Here is a 27,196-nt window from a genome sequence, read left to right on the forward strand (position 1 = left end):
ACCAAGTTAAGTAAAATAATGCAATAAACACTTGAAAACTACTAAAAGGGAGTCTGGAATCTAGAGGCTGAAAAGTAATCCTTTTAAATCTGAAATTTTAATCTGTTTGAAATAGCATACACATAGTTATAAAATAGTTTTCTGTCTGTATAAATAATTTGCAGTGTGAATAGGAGGGTTATTATAAAACTTATGTAACACAGATTTTGGGAGGAACACTTATCTGTGTGAAGAGGAAAATCACAGTTGTGTTTCACCTTTGCATGCCTTTTTCCCTTTATAAAGCCAGATTTTATTGTCACACATTGCAACTACATGCTGAGCCTGATATTTAAAAACTGGCATGTTTACCTTTATGGTGACATTTGGGGCACGCACATTAAATGTGTAAAATACCACACATGCTCTAAATTTCAGGAATGAGGGTGCTAAATTTCATTTTATTTGCACTCTTCCTACAGATGGCTTCACTGAAGATAGCAATATAAATTTAATTGAAATGTTTGCCCTGTAGGCGTTTATCGTGAGAATTTTGGATCCAGGTCGAAAATAGAAAACCACAAATCTTTGGGGAAAATTTTCCCCTTAGAATCTGTATTTGGAAAGATTGCTCAACTTATGTGAGTAGGAAAAGACCTTAAACATACCTCATGCACTTTTAGTTGTTTGAAGTTTCGTAGAATGGCAGAGGTTTGTGTGGGTTGGATGAACTGACCTGACACACAGAGGCAGGATTTGTCTGACCCCTCAGGTAGGAGCAGAACTCAGAAATTCAGTCTTAAGTCCCATTCCCACAGAATTACCTACCATAATTAATACAACCTCATTTTTTGTAGATTTTTCTGACAGTATCTTTTGAGAAGAAATGATATGAAGAGAAGTTTTCCAACAACTCAGTTCCATTAAGAATATCAGTATGTGATGGGCACAGAATTGCTACTGTGGTAGACATCCCATGGGAGAAGGCTCCAGCTTGCTGGTACTCCCCTGGGAAGCTTAGAGCTGCCACTGACTTCTTCCACTTGGGACACATTCAGCATGTCAATAGAGTGACGAAATGAAATATTTATGAGACAGAACTTGTAAAACTTTCATTTTAAAAAACCAAAAATAAGCCTCCTACTGTCATTACCGGTGGAGGGAACCGTTTTCTTTTTTGGTTTCAATCCATTTGTGCATAACTGCAAGTTAATAAAACTAAAATCAAAATTATGTTAATTTAGGCAGAGGTGTTTGTATTGTTCTAGATGACTACAAAGGACATTCAAACAATCCCATGACGTTTCCACTTTGGGTAGCTGTGGAATTCTCATCAGGGATCAGACTGACCAAACGTGACTTTATATGGTCACTTACAGAGCTTAAAATTAAAAGAGCATCTTTCACAGCACTAGTGGCAGCTTTGTATAGAACTGAACAGCTGTCAGTGTGCACCGCAACAGGTTTGGCATTTCTGAGTGTGTGGTAGGCTTGTGACACAGGATATAACACAAAGTAATTAAATTAACGGTTGAACAAAGCTTGAGCTAGCTGGTTAAACTTGCTCCCCAGCCCTTTTCCTAATCACTTCTTCCTTAAGAATGTGTCACCTTCCAGCTGTTATTTTTAGTTTATTGTGTGTTCCATGATATGCACAAATGGTAGACCTAAAATATTCAGGGTGAAACTTGGGTCAGTACTCAAAAATTCCATAATCCATTACTTTTTCTGTCAAAGTAAAAAGTGGAAACTGTTATTAGAGTATTCACAGAAAAAGCATCTTATTCTAAATGCAAATTACCTTTTATTTTTTCTTACCTCTTAGCACCACTTATAAATTAAGGGCTTGCAATATACCTACTGTCCCAGTTTCTGGATTCCTATCTCAAATTAATTCCGCTACAATAATGAATTTAAATACACCATATCTTAGTCTCCTTCCTTTGACACTCATTACCCAAATATACTTCAGTAATAATCAAGCTGCACAATACTAAGCAATATAAGTATTGAGTTTATAAATCCATGCAATAACTGTTTGAGGGGGTGAGATTAGTGGGTTTTTTTTTCTTTTTCAGTATGATATTAGGTACACATTTTCTGTATGATATTAGGCACACATTTTTTCCCCATAAACTTAGAATTTGAACCACAGTTACCTGATGGTTGTGAAGCTCTGTTTCCCAACTAGGAATCTGAGTTCCATGATTTTTAAGATACCATTTTTCAAAAATATATATACATTGTTTTTTCAGAAGTCATGTTCTCAGCTAACCTTCAAGGCTACCTTGTGTCCGTGCCCTGGCCATGCTCTTGGAATACAGCAGTCTGCCCATCTTTCCCACACTATCTTTCACTGACCCCTTTATATTTAGACATCACCAAACATCATCAGGTCTTTCTTGGAGACTTCAATAAGGAAGTAACATCCATTACATTTTTTCTACTTTTTTCACTGTTCCACTCAGCCATCACAACCCCTGTGCTGTTCTGTGTGTGGACACCTGGGTGTGGTCATGCAGACTTAAAGAGGTGCAGCAGAAACTGCAGCAGGGCTCAGGGGGGTTCTTTTAGGAAGATCTGCTTGCAGAACCTTTTCATGCATGTGTCTGCACACACATCTCCTTGTTGATGTGAGTTTCTCTTTACACTGATGTTTCATTACGAGCATGATTCTGGGTTGCCACGTGGCATTTTTATCTCCCATGCAAGATAAAAATCCATGTGGAGGTGTTGAGAACTGCAGAAGACTAATGAAAGTTTTAATACAGCTTTGTTGAAAAGTAACCTTATCAGTTTTATTAAAGTCATGTGTATCTGTTACATAAAACCCAACTGGCAGCTTGTTCCCTTCAAATTTGGCATGGAGGAGGCTATTTGATACTTCTATTTTTGTTGATCTTCAATTCCAAACACTGTAGTAATAGCGATTGATTCAGTGCATCACATTGAGGTTGATGCTGCAGATGGCATAAAATGATTAATCAAGGCAACAAGGATAGAATATCAGTTAATATAGAAAGCACATTATGTTTGTTTTGGGACAAATGCAAGAGAGTCAGACTGCGTTTTGCTTATTTATGCAAACAAAATGCTACATATGGCATAGCTGGTTGAGGCTAGACATCAGAGGGTCTGTCCTGTCCCAGCCTCCCCATACATTGACTGTGCATTCATTCCTGTGAAATGCCTTGTGATTTGATTATGCTCTTCTGTAATTCAAGAATTGGAGGTCTGGGACTTTCTGAAACAAGCCTTTTAATACCTAGGCCATGCCTAATGATGTTTATGTAACCTCTTCTTTAAAGTATCCAGTTCCACAGCTTCCTTAGGTATTTACATTCTGCGCTTTCAACAGTCACCTGTTTAGAAACCTTTCCTAGATTTCCTTAAGACAAAGTAGGCTTAGAGGGTTTAGGGTTTCTTTTTTCTTTTCATTTTACATTCTTTAATAAGAACAACTAATTCTTATCATAATAATATCCTTTCCATTTTGGGAAAAATTTCTATGTTGAAACTGGATGTTTCCTATCCAGCTTTTGCTTTTCTACTAAACAAGCTAATTACGTTCAGATTAATCAAATGTATATTTTACATTATATTAATTCTTTATTCTTTACACCCCTTTTATGTGTAAAGGCACATTGTCACTCTCGAACAATGAGAGAAACGTAAGTGGTATCAAGAGAAAAGAGCATTACATATATATATATTATTTTTTTTTTAATGTATGTCAGCACTTGGGTAAATATATCATAGAGCATGGCTTACCATTTTGGAACTGTGTTATATTATTAAACCATATTTGATTTTTTCTTTATTCTGAATAATTTTTCCATAGGTGTTTGGAGGTTTTTAGTTGTATGCTTTGTCGGGTTTTTTTTTAACAGTGCATCTTCAGTCTCAGTATCTTTCCAAATCTTTTTTAATCCTACATTGCATTAAACTGTTTCTTCTTGTAACTGTTTTCTTCTTCCTGGATTGCCATTTTTCTTTTAATCCTTCATTCTTTAGATTATCTTCCTACATTACTCATTCAGCTAGCTAATTCTCTGTGTTTGTTTGAGTTGGTCTCTTATCCTTTTTTTACTGCTAAGAAACTTTCCTTTCCTTGTAATAAAAACAAATTCTTGATCTTTCACTCAAAGTATTTTCTTTCTCCTAGATTTACAGATAATGCTGCCTTAAAATTCAAATACAAATTAACTGTTCTCGGCATTTTCTAGAATAAGCAATTTTCCTAATCTGCTAAAAGATATTCAGTAATTATGTTTCACATTATAAGTTTTGTCTGCATAACCTTATATATTTGCAGTCATAAATAATTTTTCTATGTGTCTGGTGTTTGTTAGGGGAAGTGGAATAAGTAAAAACTGACTGTGATGTGTCAGTTACAGAGAACTGAGACAGAGAAGTTTTAAGTTGTTTTACTGTTAGGGCCACTTAAGACAGGCTCACGTTTCCCCTTCATTTAAAAATGCTAAAAGTGAAGAAAATTTATAAGTTAATAATTGTTTTCTGCTGATAGAGAAGCCAAAAATGTGGAAGAAAAAAATATGAATATGATTATGAGGATTTAGAGATGCTTTCATGTAAAATTGCCATTCTGACACAATTCTGACATTTGTATGATCAATGGGTCTAGCGTTCTCCAACGGTTAACTTTACAACATTGGTTAAAAAAATGCAAATTTCTGGGAAGAAACTGCAGAAGTTGTCCACTTAATAGAATATGCAATATACCTAAGATGGCAAAACTGAATAGTATTTTAAAAATAATTAACTATTATTTAGTGACTCTGAAACTTGATAGAAATCTTAATTTCTAAATGCTGCTTAGGCCATCTCATAGGTGGGTGTTGAGGATTTGTCTGTTAGTAGATGGAAGAGTTTGCCAGTGCACAGGTGGAAAAAGTGGACAGAAAGAAGAGTTTGTAGCTGGGCTCCAAGAGGGAAAGTACAGAAGAGGAATCTCTTTGGGGGGCAAGAGAATAAGGGAACAGCTGAAACAAGGAGAAGGTGGCAGAAGCTGAATGCATGCAGCAGCCTAAATAGTTGACAGTTTGTTAAGGAAATAAAAATTTCAAAAAATGAAGTCTCAATCCATTTGGATACCAAGAAGTGTGTGCTTATCGATGTGAGAAACATAACAGAGGAAAGGGATGTGAAATGGGAAGCTAGAGTGCAAGTGAAGTAGGTGAACTGTACATTTCACCCAGGCAAGTAGAAACCTTGTGCAACTTCAGTGGAGAGTATTAAAGATTGATGCAGATGTTGTAAGGAGGGGTTGTCTTTAATAGAAGAACAATAAACTGACTTTGCAATCTTGTACTTGCATGGTTAGGGAAGTACAAGCTTTGAATTATTTTGAGGTTTTCACAAACATTTTTGTAGGCTTAAAAAATAGAGCCCAAAAAATAGAGGGAAAAAAAGAACCCCAATTTTTTTTTTTTTTTCAGAAGAGAATCGAAAAAAGAACCCCAATTTTTTTTTTCAGAAGAGAATCAGTTCCCATATGTAGTCTTTGAATTCTTATCCTATTATGTATCTCCATTCCTCTGTTTCTATATTCAACTTCTGTTTGAATTCAGTAATTTCAGTTTAACTCAAATGCATGTTAGCCTTGTATCAAATTCAAAGTAATCTATTCAGTGTTTATTGCAGCTTAAATGGGAATTCTGTCCTTCATAATCTCATTCTAAGTCATGTGCAAACAAAAACATCTAAATCATAACAATCACAGAACCTGGAGTCCCAGCTGAAAATGTTTTGTGGTTTTGTTTTTTTTTTTAAACAATTCTGAATGTATTTATACAGATTATTTTACAGGAAAGAATTTAATTTATTTGTAAATCGATTTTTAAGCCATCATTTTTAACTGTATAATGCAGTCTGACAATACTGTACTCTCAATCATATGTGTAGACAGGAGAAAAAATAAGCTCAATGCTTTTAGTTGCAAACTTAGTCTGTGGATGCTGTTTCATTTGAAAACAAAAAACAAAGGCAAACCCTCTAAGGCAATGTTTTGTCTATAATAAATTTCTTTGTAAGAAGCATATTTATAATTAGGCCTGAAGACCTTTTTCCTTATTCCTTTAAAAAAATACTTTGTCAAAAATCATTAAAATCCATTTTTATCATATTACAGACTGAGAAATGGCTTACACCTTGGCACATAAAGTATGATTTATTAGAGTACATTTTCTCTGCTCTTCTCTTTCAACCATTAGGAATGCAAAATTTAGATCTAAATTTGCTAAGAACATTGTGGTACAAACTGTTCAACACACCAAGGCTGTAGATACCCCACCCCTCAAGGCTGTTTCACCTGTGGATTGCAGGGGAAAATCACTTGTGTTTTGTTTCTGAAAATTTAATTTATTTAGCTGATTAGAAAAGAAATGGAAAGGCATATCACTCAGCATATGAGTGAACAGTGTCATGATTAAATTTATGTTTTTCCCTAACAGCCCACGGGATAGGTGGCAGCTGTCTGTACATATTCAATTCTTCTCATAGACAGTCCTGAGATTTCAGGTGCAGCTTGGCAAGGAGTACAGCGAGTGGGCATGAACTGCTTGAATTAATCATCAGCTGTGAAGGACATTCTCTATTCCATGAATGCACAGAGGCCTCTTTCTTTCTCTCAGCCCTGCTCGGGCACTTGCCAGCTGCTGACAGGCAGCATCCTCACCGCCTGATTGTGTCAGTAATGGCACCAACCTGCAAGCACAGGCAAGGTCAGGCTGCCCTCAGCTCAGCCCTAGCTGGCACTGCTGTTTTCATCAGTGCACAGTAGCTGTTAGGTTTTTTCCCACCTAGAAAAGGAAAAGTTGCAGCATTTTCATCCCATAATCTTTCTCTTCTAAGATACCATTCTGTTCCCAGGTGAGCTTTCAAGAAAGAGTATGTGAGCATGGACACAGTGACCTCACCTGTCTGGGTGGCACACCCTTTCTAAAGCTCACTGAATCATTTTTGTTTAGAATTTTCATTCTAAAAATGAAAATATTGAGATTAAAACCTCATTGTAGAAAATGTTGAGATCAAAAACTTCATTTTACTTGAGGAGACTGTGCAGTACAGAGGACACTGTCTCCTCGTCATTATGTACTAGTCCAGCATTAAGTTACTGTGAGCATACGAAACTGTGCTTGTACTCCTGTGATAATTCAGGCCCATGAAAGATTATGTCTAAACTAGAATTTTCATGTTCCTTTGAGCATCAGCCAATTATAAAATTAGACATGACATTTGTGTAATTGATAATTCCAGAGAGGGAAACTTCTTGTAAATGGACTCTGCTGGAAGTAAGGGTTTCTGAGAGTCCTTCCTTTTCCCACCTACTCTTTTCTCTCCTCTAGTACAACTGTTTGGCATTTGCAACCGTGGAGATTCAGTCACTTTTCTATGTTTTACAAGAAATGGAGTAAATGGGAGCAAAAAATTGAGGAAGAAAATATACAAGACTATTTGCGTGGGAAGGAAAAAGGCAGACTATGTGATTAAAATTAGTATTTGAAATGGCATATTGAAATATTCCTTTAAATACTTGGATGATATTTGTAATACTTCTTCCCTGGGATTTACAAGGACAATGAAAAAAAAAAGAAAAGAGGGCTTAGTGTCACAATATGAACCGTAAATATCTCTCTAATTAATCCAGTCCTTTCCAGCTGCTCAGCTGCCTCCAAATGTTGTTTTGACTATCAAAGAAATGCCTAAAATTCTTGTAATCCAGAGTAGAGTGGGAATTACTTTGTCAACTCCCTTGTCTGATATGGACCACCAAATTTACAAGGAATTCTCAGAAAAAAAAAACTGCTTTCTTCAGAGAATGCTTAATGATGAGTGTCAGGGAGAAGCTGCTTAGGGAAAGGAGGAATTCAATTGTTTTTCATTTCAACAGGGAAAATTTCCCCAAAGAAGCAAATAGTACACAGAGTACATAGAGCATGGGTAGTCAAAGTAAATCATTCAACAGATGAATTGTTAAAAAGATGCCAATATGTTCTTTATCTGAAGTCTGGGAGGCAATATGAGGAGCTATAAAATCACTTGATGCACCTGAATGCTTTACACGGATTTCTGAGTTGGGGTGGGGTGGTGAAGACAACACTTCTGGTGCAAATCCTGGGAGAAGGAATGTGCCCACATGTCCACAGCCCTTGAGCTAAATCTACAGCCACAATTATTCAATGATTTACAGGTTTAAGTGGGTTAAATCTGGGAGGTTTTTGGCCTGTGCCAGCTGGCACAGTCCCAGACAAAGTGCGGGGACTGCACCTGTGCTCCTGTGGCAGCAAAGAAACAGCAAGAGGGAAGGAGCAATGCTTTGATTTCTGTGTGTGCACGTGGGCTCTGCTGACAGAGCTGCTCTAAAGGCTGGGGAGTGGACCAAAGCCCACTTTTTGGCACGGTTGACATAGGCAAGTAGACTCTCAAACATAAAATTCAAGCACATCAATGTGAAGTCCTGCTGGTGGTTTTGGGAGTACAGCCTTTTTCTTATTGCTGTTTTTAAGCAATATGTTACACAAAGCTAATAAAACAGAGCTGATTTATACCCACACCCAGAAAATGCTGAGATCAAAAACTTCGTTTTACTCGAGGAGACTGTGCAGTACAGAGAACACTGTCTCCTCATCCTTATGTAATAGTCCAACATTGAGTTACTGTGAGCACATGAAACTGTGCTTGTACTCCTGTGATACTTGAGGCCCATCAAAGATTATGTCTAAACTAGGTAAAGATTTAAGAATTACATAATCAGTGGTCCGTTCTATCTAATTAGGATCAGTTTAGCAGGGGTAGATTAGCAGGTGTCAGCAGGGAATTTCCAGTTTCATTATTGCAGCTGTGTGGCAGCAGAGGAAGGGGCACCACACGGCAGCCCTCCTGTGAGTAAGGAATGAGGTGCTCTGGTTCCACAAGGTGGCACTAAGAAGTTGTAGAACCGTTTGACTGAATTAGTATATTGTTTTTAGTTCTGTGAGAACGTTAGTTCTGAAATTTTTCAGTATAACTATAGTGGTGTTTTGACCAATAATCTGCAGTAGAAAATATCCCCATTTTCACATAGATATGTTTTCTTCGTGAGGGAATGAAACAAGCTGGGGGAAAAAATAAAACAACCAAAAAAGCCCCCTTTTGTCATTTTTGAAACACTGTGCATTTAGCAAAACATATTTCATGGATTCATGGCAATCACAACTTCCATTAATATGCACCTTTCACTGTATATGTGTGTTACATGTTCAAGTATAATTCTCAGTTTTTAATTCCTTTCCTAGAATAATTGCTTACAACTGCACCGTGCATCAGTGTTCCTGATCCTATTTTCTCAATATATAACACCATTAAATGGTTCAGAGCCCATATTATCAGTATAGATATATGCTGATATATATCCAAATATATCCAAAGAAAGTGAGATTCTCCAATAATCTCCTGATATGCAATAAGTGTAATTTTTATTTTAAGATAAAAGGAGGGTTAGCATTAGATTGTAATGTGAGCTGATTTTTAGAGTGTCATTATTTCTTTTTGTTATTAGGCTGTAATTATACAGACTATAATTAGACTATGAATTAATAAGCTAGCATTGCAGTTTAAAGTTTGAGGTTTAATTGTAGTGAGTGAAAGATATTAATGATAGGGAAGACTGCAAATACACATGGAAAGTTTGGAAGAAATCATTTGTTGTGGATGAATGTCTAAAATAGTATTTCCAAGGACCTGCTCTATTTTTCTTTAAATACATGCCTCAGTTAAAAGATTTCTCCTTGGGTTTCAAGGGGACACTTGCATAGTTATAGGCCTTTCTGAATCAGGGTATAGAGAGTCACTTAGGGAAACACTCGAGTAGTGTCAAATGGATTTTCAAATCCTATGAACTTATAATACTTTATGTCTATAAATTCAAAGATGTCCAGCCTGCAATTATCTTTGCATTTAGATATTTGAGAGCTAAATTCTTCTTCTCATTGTTTCTCATGTGGGTTTTTCTTCCCAGTTACCAACCATGTCTGCACATATTGTTGGAGAGTACCCACAGCAAAGGAAAGATCTTAGTTTAGTCATAAATATAAAAAATATAACTTGATACATATCTGCTGGTGTATGATACCATTATTTTTATTTCCTAATTTGACATTAAATTGTTAATTCCGCTTTCTGAGTTCTAGACCTTTCAAACTTCAAAACTTTGGCACCTGACTAGGTGTCATACCCTGCTGCTTAGGTCATCTCTGTTTCTTTTTCCCAACTGCTATTAATGGCAAAATGCATCAGCAGCCTGACAGTTGCATACAAAAGCCTGGACCTCCAATTTCTGAACTTTCTAGAGCCTGGCACTCAAAGCTGGGGAAGTTATGAATGTGTTCAAACTGAGAATCATGAACCCATCTGACTCTTTTTTGCAAGTACTGATCTCTCTTGTATAAGTTTAGTGGCACCACTGTCCAGTAATTTTGAAGAGCTGGGGCTTAGGGCTCTGTCATGAGAAAACCAGCCTTACTTGCAGGAGTGAACCAGACATCTCTGTCCATACTAATAAACAATCCAGGGCCAAGGTGCAGGCTGCAGAAATGTCCAGTTATCCAAAACTGCAGTTGTTAGCAGACCCAACAGAATTGTTCCTGCCCTGTGGCAGTAAGTTCTTTTAGCCATATCAATGCTCAGTTCAGTGATAGCATAAGCTAGGGCTTATTCCCAAAAAATTCTACAGTGAGATGACCTGAGATTGGGGCCAGGCAGGAGGGAGGATGACACCGTGTTGTAGCTATAGAGATGTGAACCATACTGTGCCACTTGACCTCATGGCCTGAGAAAGAAAATGGGTTCTGTTCCATTTTATGTAATGCATAAAAGGTGCCTTAAGGGATCCTAAAACTGTCCTTTAGCACATGGTTGTGAGTCTTGTCCCTGCTGTTAAACTCAGAACTTCCTTTGTCTTCTAAGAAAGGAAACAAAAAAAAGCTTTACATTTACAGCTCTAACCTAAATGGTTCAGGATTGTGTCCCTGGATGTCCTGAACTGAGAAGTTCAGCATGACAGATTATTAGCCAGAATTTAGGTGACTCTGTATTTGGTGTAGCCTATTGGCTAATCCTAGGTGGTTTCCTAGTTAGTGTATTGTGTTTTCAGATTGTCCTCTGAAGATCTGTTCTCAGTTCAAATTGGTCATAAATGTCTTCTGTTCTCAGTTAACTCACAGCAGAATCCAAAATAATCTTCAAATTTCTGCCCACAGATATAAAAATGTAAGGAAAAAAATGCATCCACAGTTTTAGCTGGGGCAGCTTGAAAACTACATAACATCTCCCTGGCCTACAGCATAAAACACAAAAATGACTAAATGATTTACAAGCTATACTTACAAGGGATTTAGAAGACAGAATGCATAACGGAAAATAGAAGAGCAGTTTTATGATTTTATTCAGAATGATAGGCTTCTTATGGTGTCCTTTTATTTCAGAAGTGTAACTATTAAATATAAACTGCAATCGAGTTTTCCTCATCTCCAATAATCTGTAAACCCATTACTGGGAAAGATAATTTCCTGGGTCATTCTGGAATTACTGAATTATTTATTCCCCTTTAGCACAGCTTTTCTTGTTGTATAGTAAAAAAAATTTGTCTGTGAATCTTTACCTGCAGCTATAAAGGCCAGAGTAAAATGTTCTGAAATCTTACTGTCATCATGAAAACCAAAGCTGAATGGTTTGATGAGCTCAGTTTTTGATCATAGTCAGTTTGTTTATGTAGTGGTACAGAAAGATCCACTCTTTACATGCTAGGCATAAAGTGACAGAATTCATCTTGCCTGCATCCAACTAAATTAATTAATTGTGTAGCTCTCTTGGTATCTGGTAAAGTAGACATATATATCTCCAAATGTCAATTAATCTTTTCATAAACAGAGAAGCAAAGAGATGCACAAAAATTGTTATTTAGAGCCCTCTCATTCCAGTAGCACAGAATTCAAGTCAAATCATTTATCTCTCAAAAATGTGCATTTCTTCCACACTAAAGGGCATGCAGAGTGGGTGCAGTGCTTTTAGGCCTAACAGGGGAGTTAGAATGAGATGATCTTTAATTTCTCTTCCAATGAAAACATTCAGTGATTCAAGGATTCTAGGTTGTCTACACATATAGGCAGTAGCCTAAACAGCAAGTGCATTGTGTTTAATTACCCCTTTGAATTAATTTCAGTCAAGCCTTAATTTTTTGTAATACTCATAACATGATATACCCAAAGGAAGCATCTAATTTAATCTTTCTTAATTTTATTCCAACAGTAAAATGAAGAAGTAAAATACATAAAAAGCAAATTACATCTGTAGGGGAAGCAGCTTTTTCATAGATACCCCTTCATTATTGTCTTCACCACAACTCTCTTGAGTGCCATTGTCCCAAAAAAATGTGTAGCAGGCAAAATCTTTTTCACTCACCTTGGTACTTATGATCTTACTCCATGAGAAAGAAACAAATAAATAGAAAATTAGTTCTATAATGATACAATTATATTTTCTTCAGTAAAGTTCTTCTCCCTCTGTTTTTGTAGAATTCTTTTCTATGTATCACTTGTTCTGTTTAGGAGTTGAATTTTTGCATTCCTTTGCTGCCCTTCATAGGTTCCTAGGATGGCTTGTTCTGTTTAGGAGTTGAATTTTTGCGTGTATTCCTTTGCTGCCCTTCATAGGTTCCTAGGATGACCTGGATTGCAAGTGCCTTGCAGAGGTCTCTAGTTCAATATCAGGTCTAAGATCAGGCCAGGTTGCTCAGGGCCATATCCAGGGTGGTGTTTAAAACCTCCAAAGAGGCACATTTACAACCTCACTGGGCAGCCTGTGCCACTCAGTTTTGTTGCTAATTAGTATAGTCCTCTGCTATATACTGTAAATTATTATTTAAATGATTTTTTTTTTCTCCCCAAGGTTAGTCTCAGTGAGGAAAAAACAGAGAATTAGTTTTGAACTCCTTTGCTAAAGTTAGGACTTTTATATTTCAGAACAATTTCAAGACAGTGCCTGGATGGGCTGGCAGGGCAGGCTTGTGCACATCTCTAGTTCTTCTCTATTCTAGGGGTTGAAGTTTTCTAGAAGAGCTTTACTTTGAATAGCTGCATTGCAAATCAGAAAACATGACAGCTCCTATTTGTTTATCTTATTTTTCCATTAATTTTACTGCTTTGGAAATTATGTTTCTTTATGAAGAGAATAAACAGATCTGCCTTGAGCCAAGGTTGCCCTTTCCCTAGGAAATGGGCTGGGGAGCACAAATGTCCATCCCTAGTGAGGGTGGTGGAGAGGAAATGTCATGGCAAAACCACCCAGGAACTGCAGTTTACACAGAATCCAAGAGGCTGCAGAGAGGCAGAGAGAAGCAATAACCAGGCCTCAGTGGTGGAGGAAAACAACTTCTGGGGATCAAAGACTACTTGGCATTTTGCTTCAACTCAGAAACCCACTTGGTTGAAATCAAGCTTAAAGGACAGGCAAAGGGAGAGGTGCTTATACCCATTGTGCCTGATCTAGTTGCCTAAAGTGGTCTTAGTCATAAATTCCCTATTAAAAGTAACTAAATGTTTGGGGGTTTTTTTGTTGTTGCTTTGTTTTTCTTTTTCTTCTTTTTTTTTTTTTTTTAATTCAATAGCCTATTGTCTTATTTGGAGAGATGTCTATAAGGAGAACATATAGAAAAGTACATCTCAGTCCTTTGGCTGACTCTGGGTCCTGTCACAGAAAATTTAGCAGAGTGGTTTTTTGGGGGGATTTTTTTGGGTTTTTTTGAGGTTTTTTGGGTTTTTTTTGTTAAATTTGGCTTGTTTAATTTGACTTGCTGACTCATTTTTCCAGCTGGTCTGTCATCCTACTCAATTCCAGATGAGGCAATAGGAAAAAGAATACTCTTTTGAATATCCCACCCTCTTGCCAAACCAAGTAACAATTAAAATCTCCAATTTTCATTGCAGTTCTTTATCTCTGTTAATTATCCAAGGAACAGTAAATCAGATATATTGTCTCCTGCTTGTTGTCAATAATTTAAATTCTAAATTCTTTATAGATTTGTTGCAGATTTAACACACTGCTGTTTTTCCCTAAATTACACAGCATTTCGCAATTTGAATCCAATTCAGTGTTTCATTTTTACATTTGAGATCAAATGCTAGACAGTCCAGTCTAATTGACTCATATGTTTTCTGCACACACAAGAGAACCCACATGACTTGGTGGCTTTTAATCCAAAAGAAACATCAGGTCTCTCAAGTATCTAATTAGTGACCATCAGTGGGGTTTTTCCATAGTTTTTGAGAAGAATCTATTCTGAATCAAGTGTTTAGTGGACAATGAACTGGGAGCAGTGTGAATTCAAAAAGAACAGGAATATAGTAGGCAGGGACCTTGTGAGCTGAGAGGTGCCAGTATAAAATAACATGGTGATAATCAAATAAGAAAAAAATAGATGCTAATTAAGTAGAAGATCTATTAGATTAATTAAGCTGTCATTTTTTAAAAGATGTCAAGAATAAAAGGGGGATGGGAAATGTGGTACATTATTAATAAATGAGATGTAAGCGTGCCATGTAAAGTCATTTTTACATTATAAATTCTGATATTTTCAGGGTAATAGAAGGTATTTTTCATCTGTCTTTATCTATATGAACTATGAGGAAAAAAATTACCATCATGCAGGCATAGCAGGCATAGTCATTCCTATCCCTATCTGTGTAGCCAGAAATGTAATTGGCTTGATTTATTAGTGGGGAATGACCCAATATGGAGTAGTCTTAAACTATAAAACAAGCACTTAAATCAGTTGCTTTAATTCTCCTTTTAACTGCAGAAACAAAGGGATTGTATGGATAAAGGAAATCAGAACATATTGTTAATTAAAAATGGCATCCAGCACAAAGATTTGTTTGCCCTTCTTGTATACAGGGGTCAACACTAATAAAGTTTCACCATTTGCTACCTGCTGATGGATGATGTGAATCCATTCCTACAGCTCTTCGTTAATACTTGTGCTCTGATTATGTCACACTCTCTTTTTTTTTTTTTTTTGCCTATTTGGGAAGTGAAGATTTGGGTTCTAATTGAGCATACTAAATAATGTGGTGAAAATTTTTATAAATAGTCACTAACAAACTTAGCAATGATCAGTTGTTTACAAGGAGTCTCTGCAAATTTAGAGTGCATTATTTAACAAAAACATTACCTTATTACTTGCTCACAGCCTGCATGCAAATTATTTGTAGTATATTTTAATTTGAAGCATCCAATCCATAGAAAGGAATTTTCATTCTGATTTCATATTGTGATCCATGATTTGTATATTGAAGTGGTAAAGTTAAAGATTCGTAAAGAAAGAGATGCCTAAAATGGAAAAGGTTTCTGACCCTTGAAGAGAGGGATACAAATATAGTGAGCAGTTTATTAAAACTGTTGGGAAAACAATTTTCCCAGCTTTTAACAGAAGAACTCAAATTTAGAGCAAAATATTCAGCTAGAAGCTGAAAAATAGTATTTTTAATTTTTCTGTGTGTCTGAAGATTTTTTTAATAATTTTAAAACAATACTAAGTTTTGGGTTTAAATTTTTCTATTCAAATCAGAAAATTGCAAGGAAAACTATTTCAGCTGAAAAGTCTGTTTTCAGTCCAAAACTTAGAGAGATTTTGGTGAATTTTTCTGAAGCCATAACTCCTTATAGTTGCTGAGATAGATTAGAATAACATTATGTAAAAAAAGATAGAATTATGCTGAAAAACCCCACAATGAATATCAAGAGCTTAAGGTGAAAAATCAGAAGCTTACCCATTTTAAGGAAGTTGAAGTCTGTTGAACTAATTTAGTGGTTTTACATAAAGAAGACCGAGTCTGAGCAAAATGAGAAATTATTTTGTGGACTATCTGGATATTTTAAATCCTAAAGACCTGTTTTGCATTGCTTTGAATTCTACTGCCACACATATATTCTTTTTAAGCCATTGGTAAGCATCTAATATTATGGTTTTTTCAACTAATTAAACAAAACCTGAATAATTATAATTACTGCCCTAGAATAAGGAACTTAAAAATTTAACTTCTTCATGAACAATCACCAATGTAAGACTTTTAAAGTACGAAGGCTGTGTAAAAGAACATTCTTCTTGATTCTACATCATGGAAGAAACAATAGTAATACACAAAATAAAATAATCTATTTTTTACATCTCTCATATCTATAATGGTTACAAAAACTAGAGAATTCATAGTGTTCTTTTTCTATTCAAATTTATGAAAAATACAGGTATCATTGACTTGAGGGTCACAACTAATAAATGGTACACAGTTGTTATATGCATTGGTTTTGACTTGCACAGGTACGTGTGTTCACATTTTCTGTTGGCCAACATAATTATGACAAAGGACCCATACAGTGGATGGCCTGTGAAAATAAAGGTACTGTGTTTTTCTTTTAAACTGATCTTTGCTAGAGCTTTGGGTAGGTGATATCTATGTTCCCTAAAAATGCAGATTTTTCAGCTTGGTTTTTTAAGTTTATTGTATTTGTTATTAGAATTTCCAAAGTTAATTTATTACATAATATATACATGAAAAAAATCACATGTAAATGAGAAACTGGTATATTTATTTCATTACTGCTTTTTTTAAAGCTTCATATTGTATAAAAACTACCACAGTAGTTTTTATAATAATGAGCCATTATGGTTCAGTTTTGAGAATATTTGTTGTAATAGCCATCTATGTAAAGTTGGAACTGATGACAGATAAGAAATTAGGCAAAGCTGGTTTAAATTAAGTGGTCTGGACAAAGGGATTTTTGTTTGGTTAGTTGGCTCATTACATTTCTTTCTGTTTTTCTCCAAAACTTACAAGGGATAAGATACTTCGAATTTTTTCCCTTTTTAAATAAAATTATCAAAATTATTCTTGCTGTGATTTCCTAGTTTCTGAGAGCTTCTTGTATTTTCTATTTTTATTTTGTTTTCTTTATGTAAGACAAAAAGAAAATGTAAATAAGGTGAAAGTAAGGAAGTAAAATGTTTTCTATATTAAATTTTTACATTAAAAATGTATTCAGAAATATTTTGAGTGTGAGAAATTTGAGTCACAAATATCGTATAATATAACTGTACAACAAGGCATGAGATAGAGACATATAGCAGAAACTAGAAGAGAAATAATAGAAAAGAATAGAGATAAGTTGAAAACATAATTTATCAAACATTTGCTTATGTTTTAAATAGAGCAATTTCCAGGCCTGAATAAAAATGTAAAACTATTTTTCAAATTGGTGAGAAGTAGGAGGTGTGAGGTGAGCTGAATTACAAAGAATCTCAAAAATTAGGACTGCCAGGGAAGAGATAAAGATATGCTCAGACAGATGAGTAACATAAAGCAAATATAAAAGAAAGGCATAGATATGGGAAAAAAAACCCAAAAAACAAACTAGAAGAATCCATAGCCTGGATGGATAGCATACATATGTGTCATAACCTCATGAAACCCTCGGCATGCTGACAAGTCATTCAGAAGATACTACAACTCCATGAAGAGCAGATTGCATTGTCAGATAACAAGAGAAATTTGACATTTGTGTTTTGAACAGAGTTTTTTTTTGACCACCATCTTTGTATCTCAAAATACTGTGTGCGTGTGACCTCCATTGTTTTAAAACAAATGAGGACCAGCTGGTTTAAAGCATAACCACCTATGTCATCTTATTATTGAAGGAAAATCATCATAATCTTCTGTCCAAAATTCCTGTGATTATTTGCTTGCACATCAAAGAAGCAGTTTTATTTTATTTTTCCTAAATTAAAAGATTTCGCATACAGCAAAGGAAATTACTAATGTCAATACTTTTGCCTCTCTAATTCTCTGCCTCTTCCTTGCAATCTGACTTAAAATTTTCTTGGACTGAAGATGGATCTCAGTGCCTGTCTTCAGTCTTATTACACGGACAGTATTTTAAATATTTTTAATTCAAACAAATGAGCAATAAAATCAGTGCTAAATGAAGACATTTCTGATGTACATTCTCAGTGTAGGAGAAATACCCATTAGCTTTTTTTTCATTCCGGAGACTGCCTTATATTTTTATACTATGAATTCACTCTTGCGGCAGACCATAGCTATTTTTACATTTCTATATGCATTCAGTATATAATTAGGTTGCAGCATATTAAAAGAAACATTAAATATACTTGCACATCATAGTAAGTGGGATTTCATGAGTACAAACTCAGTATATGATACAGCCTTAAACAAAACAGCCAAAAGTGACAAATTATAACTGTCATTACTTAAGAGTGACTACCTTGGTCTGAACGACATGGTGACCCATCATATGGCCATGCATTGTGGTGGCATCTACTAAAAAGTATTTCATTCATAAACAATAATTCTAATAGAATTTAGACTAGAAATTATAAGCTAAATTAAATTCTTCAAGATTAAGAGTGCGGCAATTTATTATGGTAAAATGGTATTATTTCTGTTTCAAATTTTAGGTTATTATTATGAAATCCCATCTATTGGAGCCATAAGAATAAACACCCAGGTAAGTGAGTTGGTCAAATCCAGATGCAGTTTTGACATGCAGAAAGTGGATTAACATATGTTCTTGGATATGTTCACTCTTCACCTATGATAAAATCAAGTGAATTTTAAGATTCACTGCCTTTAGAAAAGAGAAAAAAATTAAGGCTTTCTTCTACATTTAATAGATTGTTCTCTTAAAATGTTCTGCTTTTTATTTTAAGTGGTTGCAGAGAACCAATTTAAAACGTTATCCCTGTTACCCTGGCCAGCTGGTCCAGAGCAGCTTGTGTGCTGCTCCCAACACTGGTCACGTTCACCTCCTCCAAAGCAGGCTGACCATGGGCACACCATGGAGTGTCTGAAGTGCTCTGGACCCTGCAGGCCTCTGCACAAGGACTGTGCTTTTGGCTCAGCTTCCCTCCAGGCCTTACATGGTCCCTCAAACTTTGATGCTGAGACACGACAGCAATTTCATTATAAAGTTCTATAAAAACAGTAATATTTTATAATGTGTCTAAGAAATCATAGTTCACCCTCTGCCATACTTTCTGCATGATCCAAAGGGGTTGTACCAGGTGGAGGGGTCTGTAGATGTATGTGAGAGGATAGCCCTGGTAGAGCATCTGAACTCATGTGGGTGCTACAGTACAATCCTGCTTTATAGGAGAGGTACCTGGGTGGATCCAACCCTTTTGGAAGAGACTGCACTTCTTTCCTTCAAAAAGGATGTAGGAACATGTTAGCAGACTTGCATGTAGATAAATAAAGGCACAGGACTCCAGGGTTATATGATGGGATCCAAACTGAAGATGGACAGTGTAGAAGAACAATTACTCTTTTCAGTTGTCTGAAAGTCCAGATACTCACATGTCCAGAACAGCAGAGAAATATCCTAGCAGTTCTTTGTCCTTCCAAGGCCAGGCATGACATTTTTTGGCAGAAAATAAGAATCCTTTTTTGGCTTGAATAAGAACCCTTTGATTCTGTTAAACTCTTCCAGACAGTGTCTGGCAAGATGTATCCCTAATAAGATCAGACAAGTAGAAAAAGTTGATGACTGAAAAAAGGTTGATGGCATCCACTCCCAAATAAGTCGAGAAACCTGACATTTCATAAGATCACCAGCTTTAGCCATACTCAAAAACTGAAGGAAGGCAGGAAAAATAAGTTTTATAGCTCTGATTTTTGTTATTCCAAAAGAAGTTACGCAAATTGTTGCTGTAGGAGCTTAACATACCCAGATATTACACCACTGACCCTCCATTGTCCACTCTTTCTTCTGGACTGACAGTTCTGTAATCTGCTTGCAATTTCTTGATGTCATTAGCAATTAAATAAGAAATAGTTGCAATTCTCATTTTGTAGAAAAAGAGTGGTGGTTATGAGTGTTTAAGGTCTGTGTGACTGGGAATGAAATACAAGAATTACCTTTTCAGTCCAAACCGCAAACTGAGGACTGAGTTTTGTGGTACAATTTTTAAGAAGCAAATAAATGCTCCTCCTGTAGTAATGGTGACTTTTGATTTCCTTTCTTCCCCTGATATTTTGAATTTTTACTATTTAATTATTGTTTATTTTAATATTGTTTGTGCTCTTTGATCTAATAATTGCCTTCTGATGAGTTCATTACACTTTTTAACAGGAGTATCTGGATGTTTTGGGAAGACCAATGGTTTTAGCTGGAGAGCAAGCCAAACAAGTCCAATGGACAAATGTCTATCTGGATGCTCTGGTATGATCTGTATTTATCTCTATTAAAGTAAGAATTCTAGAAAATCAGTAACTGTGTGGGTCTGCTTTCCCAAGAATCCAATTTCTTAGAGTTAAAAACATGATGTTCTTGTGTTTCTATCATCTATACACATCAATACCGCAGCCTCTTGGAAGAGACCTATTTATAATGTGCTGGTCTTACTTGCACCTAGTATCCATCTAAGTGTCCTGAAATTTAATGGAGAAAATCAGTTTATTCTCTGCAGACTTTGAAGTGTAGGCCACTGCTGTTCTCAGCTTTAGCAAAAAAAAAAAAAAAAAAAAAAAAAAAAAAAAAAAAAAACCAAAGAAGCTTTCCATTGTTTTACCTACTGCAGTAAAGGTCAATTGTTACATTTCTGGTGAGGAATTCTTAGAATTCTTAGTTTTTTCTTTTTTTTCCCTTCCAAAGAACATTCCAGGAATAATGAAATCTATCAGTATTACTAAGTATTTGCACAAATTTTGAACTTTGGTGGTTGTAATTCTTTGCTTGCTCAAGGTAATGATTTCTTTAACCTTTAATTGGACAGTGTAAATAATGGAGATATAAAGAAAAATAGATATGAAAAGCTTTCTTACTGCTGAATTTATCACTTTGTTCTTATAAAACACACATGCTCAGGAAACTACAGGAGGAAAAGTATTGTTAGCAGATATCTAATCTCTTGCTCTGAATGAGCAACTTCTGGCAAAAATTACTGCAAAATGGTCATTTGGACTCACGTATTTATCCAAGCTCACGCAGTTGTCTAACGTCATGTCAAAATGCACATCTTCCCGTCAGTCAGCATTTCTGTAATTTTTTTTTTATCAACATATAATTTATACTGTCAATACAACTGAGCATGACAGAGGAACTAGTTTTTCATCGAAATTTCAATGTCCAGAAGTTCCTTCACCACGTTTTGTTTGTTATTTTTGAGGTACTTACTGGAAACATAAAGGATGTGATGACAGAAGTTCTTACGCTCTGTACATATCCTGTGTTAAAGCCAAAGATAAGTTTGTAACTAGGAATAGGGATCTGTTTAGTCAAGTAAAATAAGTGACACCTGCAGGCATCTCTTGTGTTGCTTTATGCACTCAGTGGGTTCATTCATCAAGGTTTTCTGCCTTCACGTGTTACATATGTGTGTTTATGATTATATATACATATATTTGTCTATGTACATACACACATATATACACATAATTATATGTAAATAAAGTAGGACAAACAAAACAAGGTAAAGTACTGAAGTAAAGGTTCAAATTTGTGGACTTTTTCATCACAGTTGGGACTATAAAGGCATAGGTGTATCTAACCCCCTCTAAGCCTTTTCCTGATTCTTGGTTGTACAAGGGAGGGTGTCTAAGTTGTCACAGTTGTTTGTTATCTTAAATTCCATAAAAGAATTCCCTCATGTAGGGCTTACAGTTCTCTTGCTTGTGGCTTAAAGGACTCATTCCTATAATTTGGTCCTTGCTATCCAGTGGCTAGTTTTTGGCTAAGACTAAAGTAATGCAAAGTGCATTACATGAGGCCACATTAGTGCATAAATTCAGGTTATAAAAATCTGAAGAGGAACTTTCATTTCAGTCTGGCTTTCAAGACTGTTTTTAATAATTTGATGTATTTGTAGCAATTCACATCTTTTTCATAGCCCTGTTCCTTCAGATTCTATTTCTGTGTTGTTCTGGGTTCATTTTCAAGATGATCCCAGAATTTTCAGATACTTTTAGGTTTAACAGTTAAGCAAATTTTTTTCATAATTGTTATCCTCTCTAGCTTTACCTTCTTTTTTTCTTTGTAGGGGGGGAGATTGTGTTATCCCTCATACATCCCCCTCCTATTTCATTATGTATCTTTTCAATTTTTCTTTTAAATAATATCTTCTCTACTGATTCATCCCCATGTCTCTTATTTTCCTACAAAATCCACTTCACTTTGCTTGTAACTTTACTCTTACCTCATTACCTTTCATTTGATACACAAATGAAAATTCATGAAGGATGGTTTAAAATTCAAAAATTCAAAAAGGTGCTACTAGACTGGGAAAATAGAGAACAGATTACACTGGAATGGATTCATATAGTGTTCCAGCTTTTTTTTTCTTTTTTTTTTTCTGCAAATGAAACAAAGGAAGAAAAGGGATATGACTCCTCAATAAACTAGATGGAAGGAGAGTGAGCATAAATGAAGAGGAAAAGTTTGAAATTAAACTCAAACAATCACATAAAAAAAAGGTAGAAATCCCCCTATGGACAGTCTGGAATAGAAAACAAAACTTTCCTGGCTATCTGAACATATGGTGTTCTGGATCCTATTTTCAGTATGATTTGTGAAGGTTACTAAAGGAAAAACAGATTTCGTATATCTTCCCAAATAAATGCAAATTCCTTGCCTCAGTTTCCTCAGTACCAGAACAGACTTTGATTTTGCCAAGCCCATGATAGACATTATTGCACACCACTCAAAAGTAGTGATGATAGAAAAAGTAGAGGAATTGCCTGTTGTATTTGTCTTTTTTTTTTTTTTTTACATATAACACTGTATGTGTTATATACCTGTTGTGGTCTTACCCCAGCCATCAACCAAGCCCAATGCAGCTCCTCACTCACTCCCCCACTGGTGGGACTGGAGAAACAATCAAAGGGGAAATTTGTGACTTGAGACAAAGTTTAATAGGAAAACAAAAGCTGTGCACACAAACAAAGCAAAATAGAGAATTAATTCACTGCTTCCAATTCCCATGGGCCAGCCGGAATTCAGCCATCTCAAGGAGAGGAGAGCTCCATCACACTAGAGGTGATTTGGGAAGACAAACACAATCACTCCAAATGGAAATTTAATATTTCTAAGCTTTCCTTTCCTTTCCTTTCCTTTCCTTCCCTTTCCTTTCCTTTCCTTTCCTTTCTTTTCCTTTCCTTTCCTTTCCTTTCCTTCCCTTTCCTTTCCTTTCCTTTCCTTTCTTTTCCTTTCCTTTCCTTTCCTTTCCATTATCCATAGCTTTACACATAGTGGATACTGTAGTTGCAAATATGTTTTCATAACATTTAGGTTTTTTGAAGCTTCTTTATCCTAAGTTGTTGACCAACATCTATCTTTAAAAAATAATATACTGATCCCACTAATATGTGGACAAAAAAAAATCATAATTTTAACTTTCTATTCATCAGGTCAGTGAAGTATTATTATTTTCTCTTTTTTACAAAATTGAAAGTAATTGTTTTTACAAAAACTGAAAGTAATTGCTTACACACATTCTTCCATTGTTCTAATATATTATGGCTTAACATTTGCTTTTTAACTAAAAAGTCTTTTTCTCTCTTCTTCACTGGTTATTTTTTAGGAGCTGGGCCTTGTGATTACAGGAACTCTGCCTGTCTTCAATCTAACAAGGGAACAAAATGGGAAAATCGTAAGCTTTTTGTTCAAAGAAAAATAAAAAAGCATCAGTTATAGAAATTAAATTTAATGTTAAATGCCTTGAAGTATGTGTATGTCCATAGGGTATTTTTTAGTGTAATTGTCTTGTACATTAGAAACAAGGGGTCATATTTGCTTACCTGATAACCTCCTGGGAACAGAAAATGCAGTGTTCTTTTACCCTTCTTGTTATTCTGAGTTTCAGGGTGTGTCATTCCACTATCTATCCCTGGGCCTTATTTGCAGTGGGAATGCATTAAGTGCTCAATAGATAGGAAGTAGATGGTGATGGGAAGTAGATGATGATATTATTTAGACCTTTGTAAGAAATAATGTCCAGATAAATTTCTAGCAAATCTCTGAGGCTATAACATTTCAGGTTAAAAGGCAGTGATGTAGAGAATATAAATCAGTATATAATTAGTAACGATAATGGAAAAGAGCACTATACTTAGATTAAATTCTAAGTGTTGAATGAATAAAATTGCCCATTCCTATTACTGTCTGACATGGAATATGTGTCCTCTTCACAAAACAAAAAAACAGATCTGGAATATGCTTGAACAATGTGTGGTAAAATATTGTATTTTGTATTGTATTTATTTTTGGTGTACTCCATTCAGGTCAAAATATATACAATTTTAGACAAAATATTATTTCATTCAGTTTCTCAGGTATTGCATAGAATGAATCAATGAGGTTTGGATCAGTGCCATTTATTTATTTGACTTTCAGAATAGTTCTCCTAGTTTCCTTTTAAAAACAAAGCAATAAAACAAAAAAATGTTTCTTAATCTTATCTACAAGACAATGCCTGGAATTGTCTGAGTCTTGTTCAAAGTGACAGACTGCTGATTATCAAAGGATGTCTTTCTGAGAAGCTAAAGAGACGTGATCTAGTACACAGGAGCAAGAAGAGAACTCAAATCTGCTCGATTTGTATCTCTACCTGAATATATTTATAGGCTGCAAGATACCTCCTCCGGCAAATTTGACAATTTTTTTTCATATGGAGAAGGGATTCAGGTCACACTATGTAAATGACTGCCCTCCTTTTCTGTAGTAGGAAAATAAATTATATGCAAAATAACTGTAGTACCCGAGTCCCTGATTTCAAATACTGATGATTCTTTTACTCACTGGGGATTTTTATTGTGTTGGAATATTTTTCATTCATCTTTATACTATAGCCCAAAGGGTTCATTGTTTTGAGGTCTCACATACGAACTGCCCAACCTTAGCAAAAAAAAGTAGCTCGGTGCTGGTGCTGGTAGTTTAGTATCTGTATACCTGGCAATATTATTGCATCACTTTTGCTTTCAGCTGTTTTGTTCTTACGTATATTAGGTATTAATCATATAAATACATATATTATATATTAATATATGTTCTTACATATATTATGTATTAATCTGGGAAAGTATTTATCTTCAGAAATAATTTTCATACTCTATGCTATTCTAAATTTATTAAATTTTCTTTTGAATCCCTTTTACATAATTTAAAATATTCGGAATTGACACACAACTAATTAGACAACTTCTCAAAAATATCTGTCAAAAAAGAGATGAAGGCAAAAATACAAATTTACTGACTGTTGCAGTTATTCTCCATTGTAAATATGTCATGTACATACTAACATTTTGGAATTTTACCAGAATCAGCTGATTCTTGGAGTAATGGGGGTCGACGTCTCTTTGGAGGACATTAAAAAACTGACGCCCCGATTTACGGTAAGCTGCTTGCATTGGTGGTTTTTCATGATGTATGTGTAATGTGTGATTTCTGTGCATGTTATTTCAAAAGTCATACTGCAATGACTGGATTCGAGTCAAAATACCAGCAGGCTTCTTTTCATATATTCTTTTCTATTGTTCATTTTCTGATGGTTTTCCCTCCAGCTGTATATGTGTTTCTGTGTGATTTGTCCATCAGAGTGCACTGTGTAAAAGTCAGCTTTTACATTGGGGGACGTATTACAAGTAATTATCTTCCTATATCTTAAGGCACTGCTCTTTAGTTAAGTGCTTGATTATTAATGTAGAGTATGCAATCCTGATTTCACCTGATAAATTTTGCCATTTTGCCCTCTCTTTATAGAAAATTTCTTTGATATAGATGTCTGTTTATACCCTACTCGACATGACTGATTTATTTATGTAGACATCTAGCTGTGGAATTTCTATGAAAATAACTGGTGCTGTGTAAAACAAAAGCTGAGGAAGAAAAGGAACATCACAAGTTTGACTGAAGGCAGATGTAAAATCCTACATTTAGAATGGATGGAATAATCCCACACCACAGCTCAGGCTGGGACAGGCTGCCTCAAAGGGCAGGAAAGGACTTGGGAGTCATGGTGGAGGACACACAGCACATAAGTTAGCAGTGTGCCCTGGCAGTAAAAACCAGCTGTGCAGTAAACATATGCATCAGTACACTGTCCAAAATTGATCTCCTCAGTATAATAAATACTCTGAGGCCCAGTGCACTAAGTTGGCGGAGGGTCTGCAGTACCTGGTACACAGGAAAATGCTGAGAGAGATGCATTTGGGCTAAGAGGGATCCTAAGGGTTAATTAATGGGAATTCTGGAGAAAACGGACCTTAGCACTGCCTCAAAAAGAGGCTGCCATCATAGGGGTGGCAATGGAAGTCCCAGCTGAAATTAAGGAAGAGGGAGAGCAAGCTGCCCAGAGAGGTTGTGGACTTACCACTGGAGGTATTCAAAGAATTGAAACCTAGTCTGACTTTGAAGTTGGACTTTATTTTTGAAGTTGGACTTTATGTTTTGCTTTCAGTGAGAGGTTGTACCAGCTGACCTTCAGAGGTTTCATCAGCCTAAATCATTCTCCTAGTTTAAGATCCGAAAAGAGTAAATATTAAGAAATTATCTTGTCTGTGTTCGTAATCTTATACTTCATGATGCCTGAGGCATGTGTTTTCCACAATGTGAGCATTTCTTGAAAACCATTAATTACTCTTTCTTTATTACTTAAAACCATATAATGCTAAACTTCATTTCTTTCTTTCAGCTTTGTCCAAATGGATACTATTTTGCAATTGATCCTAATGGGTATGTGCTACTGCATCCAAATCTCCAACCAAAGGTATGAAACAGCTTCTAATTTACTTCTCTACAAAAAGGGGACATTGTCAGAAAAAATCAGATGGTACGAGACAGCAATAGTGAATATTCTCAGTTTTGTGGGTGTTAGGAAAATCTGTGGTGCATATATGGCTTCATCCAAATCCACCAGCTTTGGCTTGTGTTGAATTTGTTTATTAATAAAATAAAAAATATATATATTTTGAATGCATATTTATACATGTGAAGTGTTTTAGTATATGTATTAATATAAAAACAGTTAGTGGTAGCTATAATATCATTGTGAAAACAGTATAATCATTGTGAAGAATCTTGAAGCAAACTGAGGAGTTTTCGTGCACTTTTTTGGGGGATACTTTCTCATTTAAAAGATTTAAATTTTCATACTTGC

General features: G+C 35.4%; 1 protein-coding gene across 2 annotated transcripts in view; it reads left to right on the forward strand.

Moving 5' to 3' along the window:
• The window catches only part of CACNA2D1 (calcium voltage-gated channel auxiliary subunit alpha2delta 1), a 368,301-nt gene that overhangs the window by 295,341 nt on the left and 45,764 nt on the right, over positions 1 to 27,196 (forward strand). For both annotated transcript variants that reach the window (XM_039723786.1, XM_039723787.1), the window contains exons 13-18: positions 16,352 to 16,430; positions 18,506 to 18,555; positions 20,179 to 20,268; positions 23,624 to 23,692; positions 25,359 to 25,433; positions 26,732 to 26,806. In XM_039723786.1, coding sequence (XP_039579720.1) covers positions 16,352 to 16,430; positions 18,506 to 18,555; positions 20,179 to 20,268; positions 23,624 to 23,692; positions 25,359 to 25,433; positions 26,732 to 26,806 — 438 coding nt within the window. The remainder of the gene's footprint in view (positions 1 to 16,351; positions 16,431 to 18,505; positions 18,556 to 20,178; positions 20,269 to 23,623; positions 23,693 to 25,358; positions 25,434 to 26,731; positions 26,807 to 27,196) is intronic.

Source organism: Passer montanus, unplaced genomic scaffold (assembly GCF_014805655.1).
Source record: "Passer montanus isolate IOZ18808 unplaced genomic scaffold, ASM1480565v1 scaffold50, whole genome shotgun sequence".
NCBI lineage: Eukaryota > Metazoa > Chordata > Aves > Passeriformes > Passeridae > Passer > Passer montanus.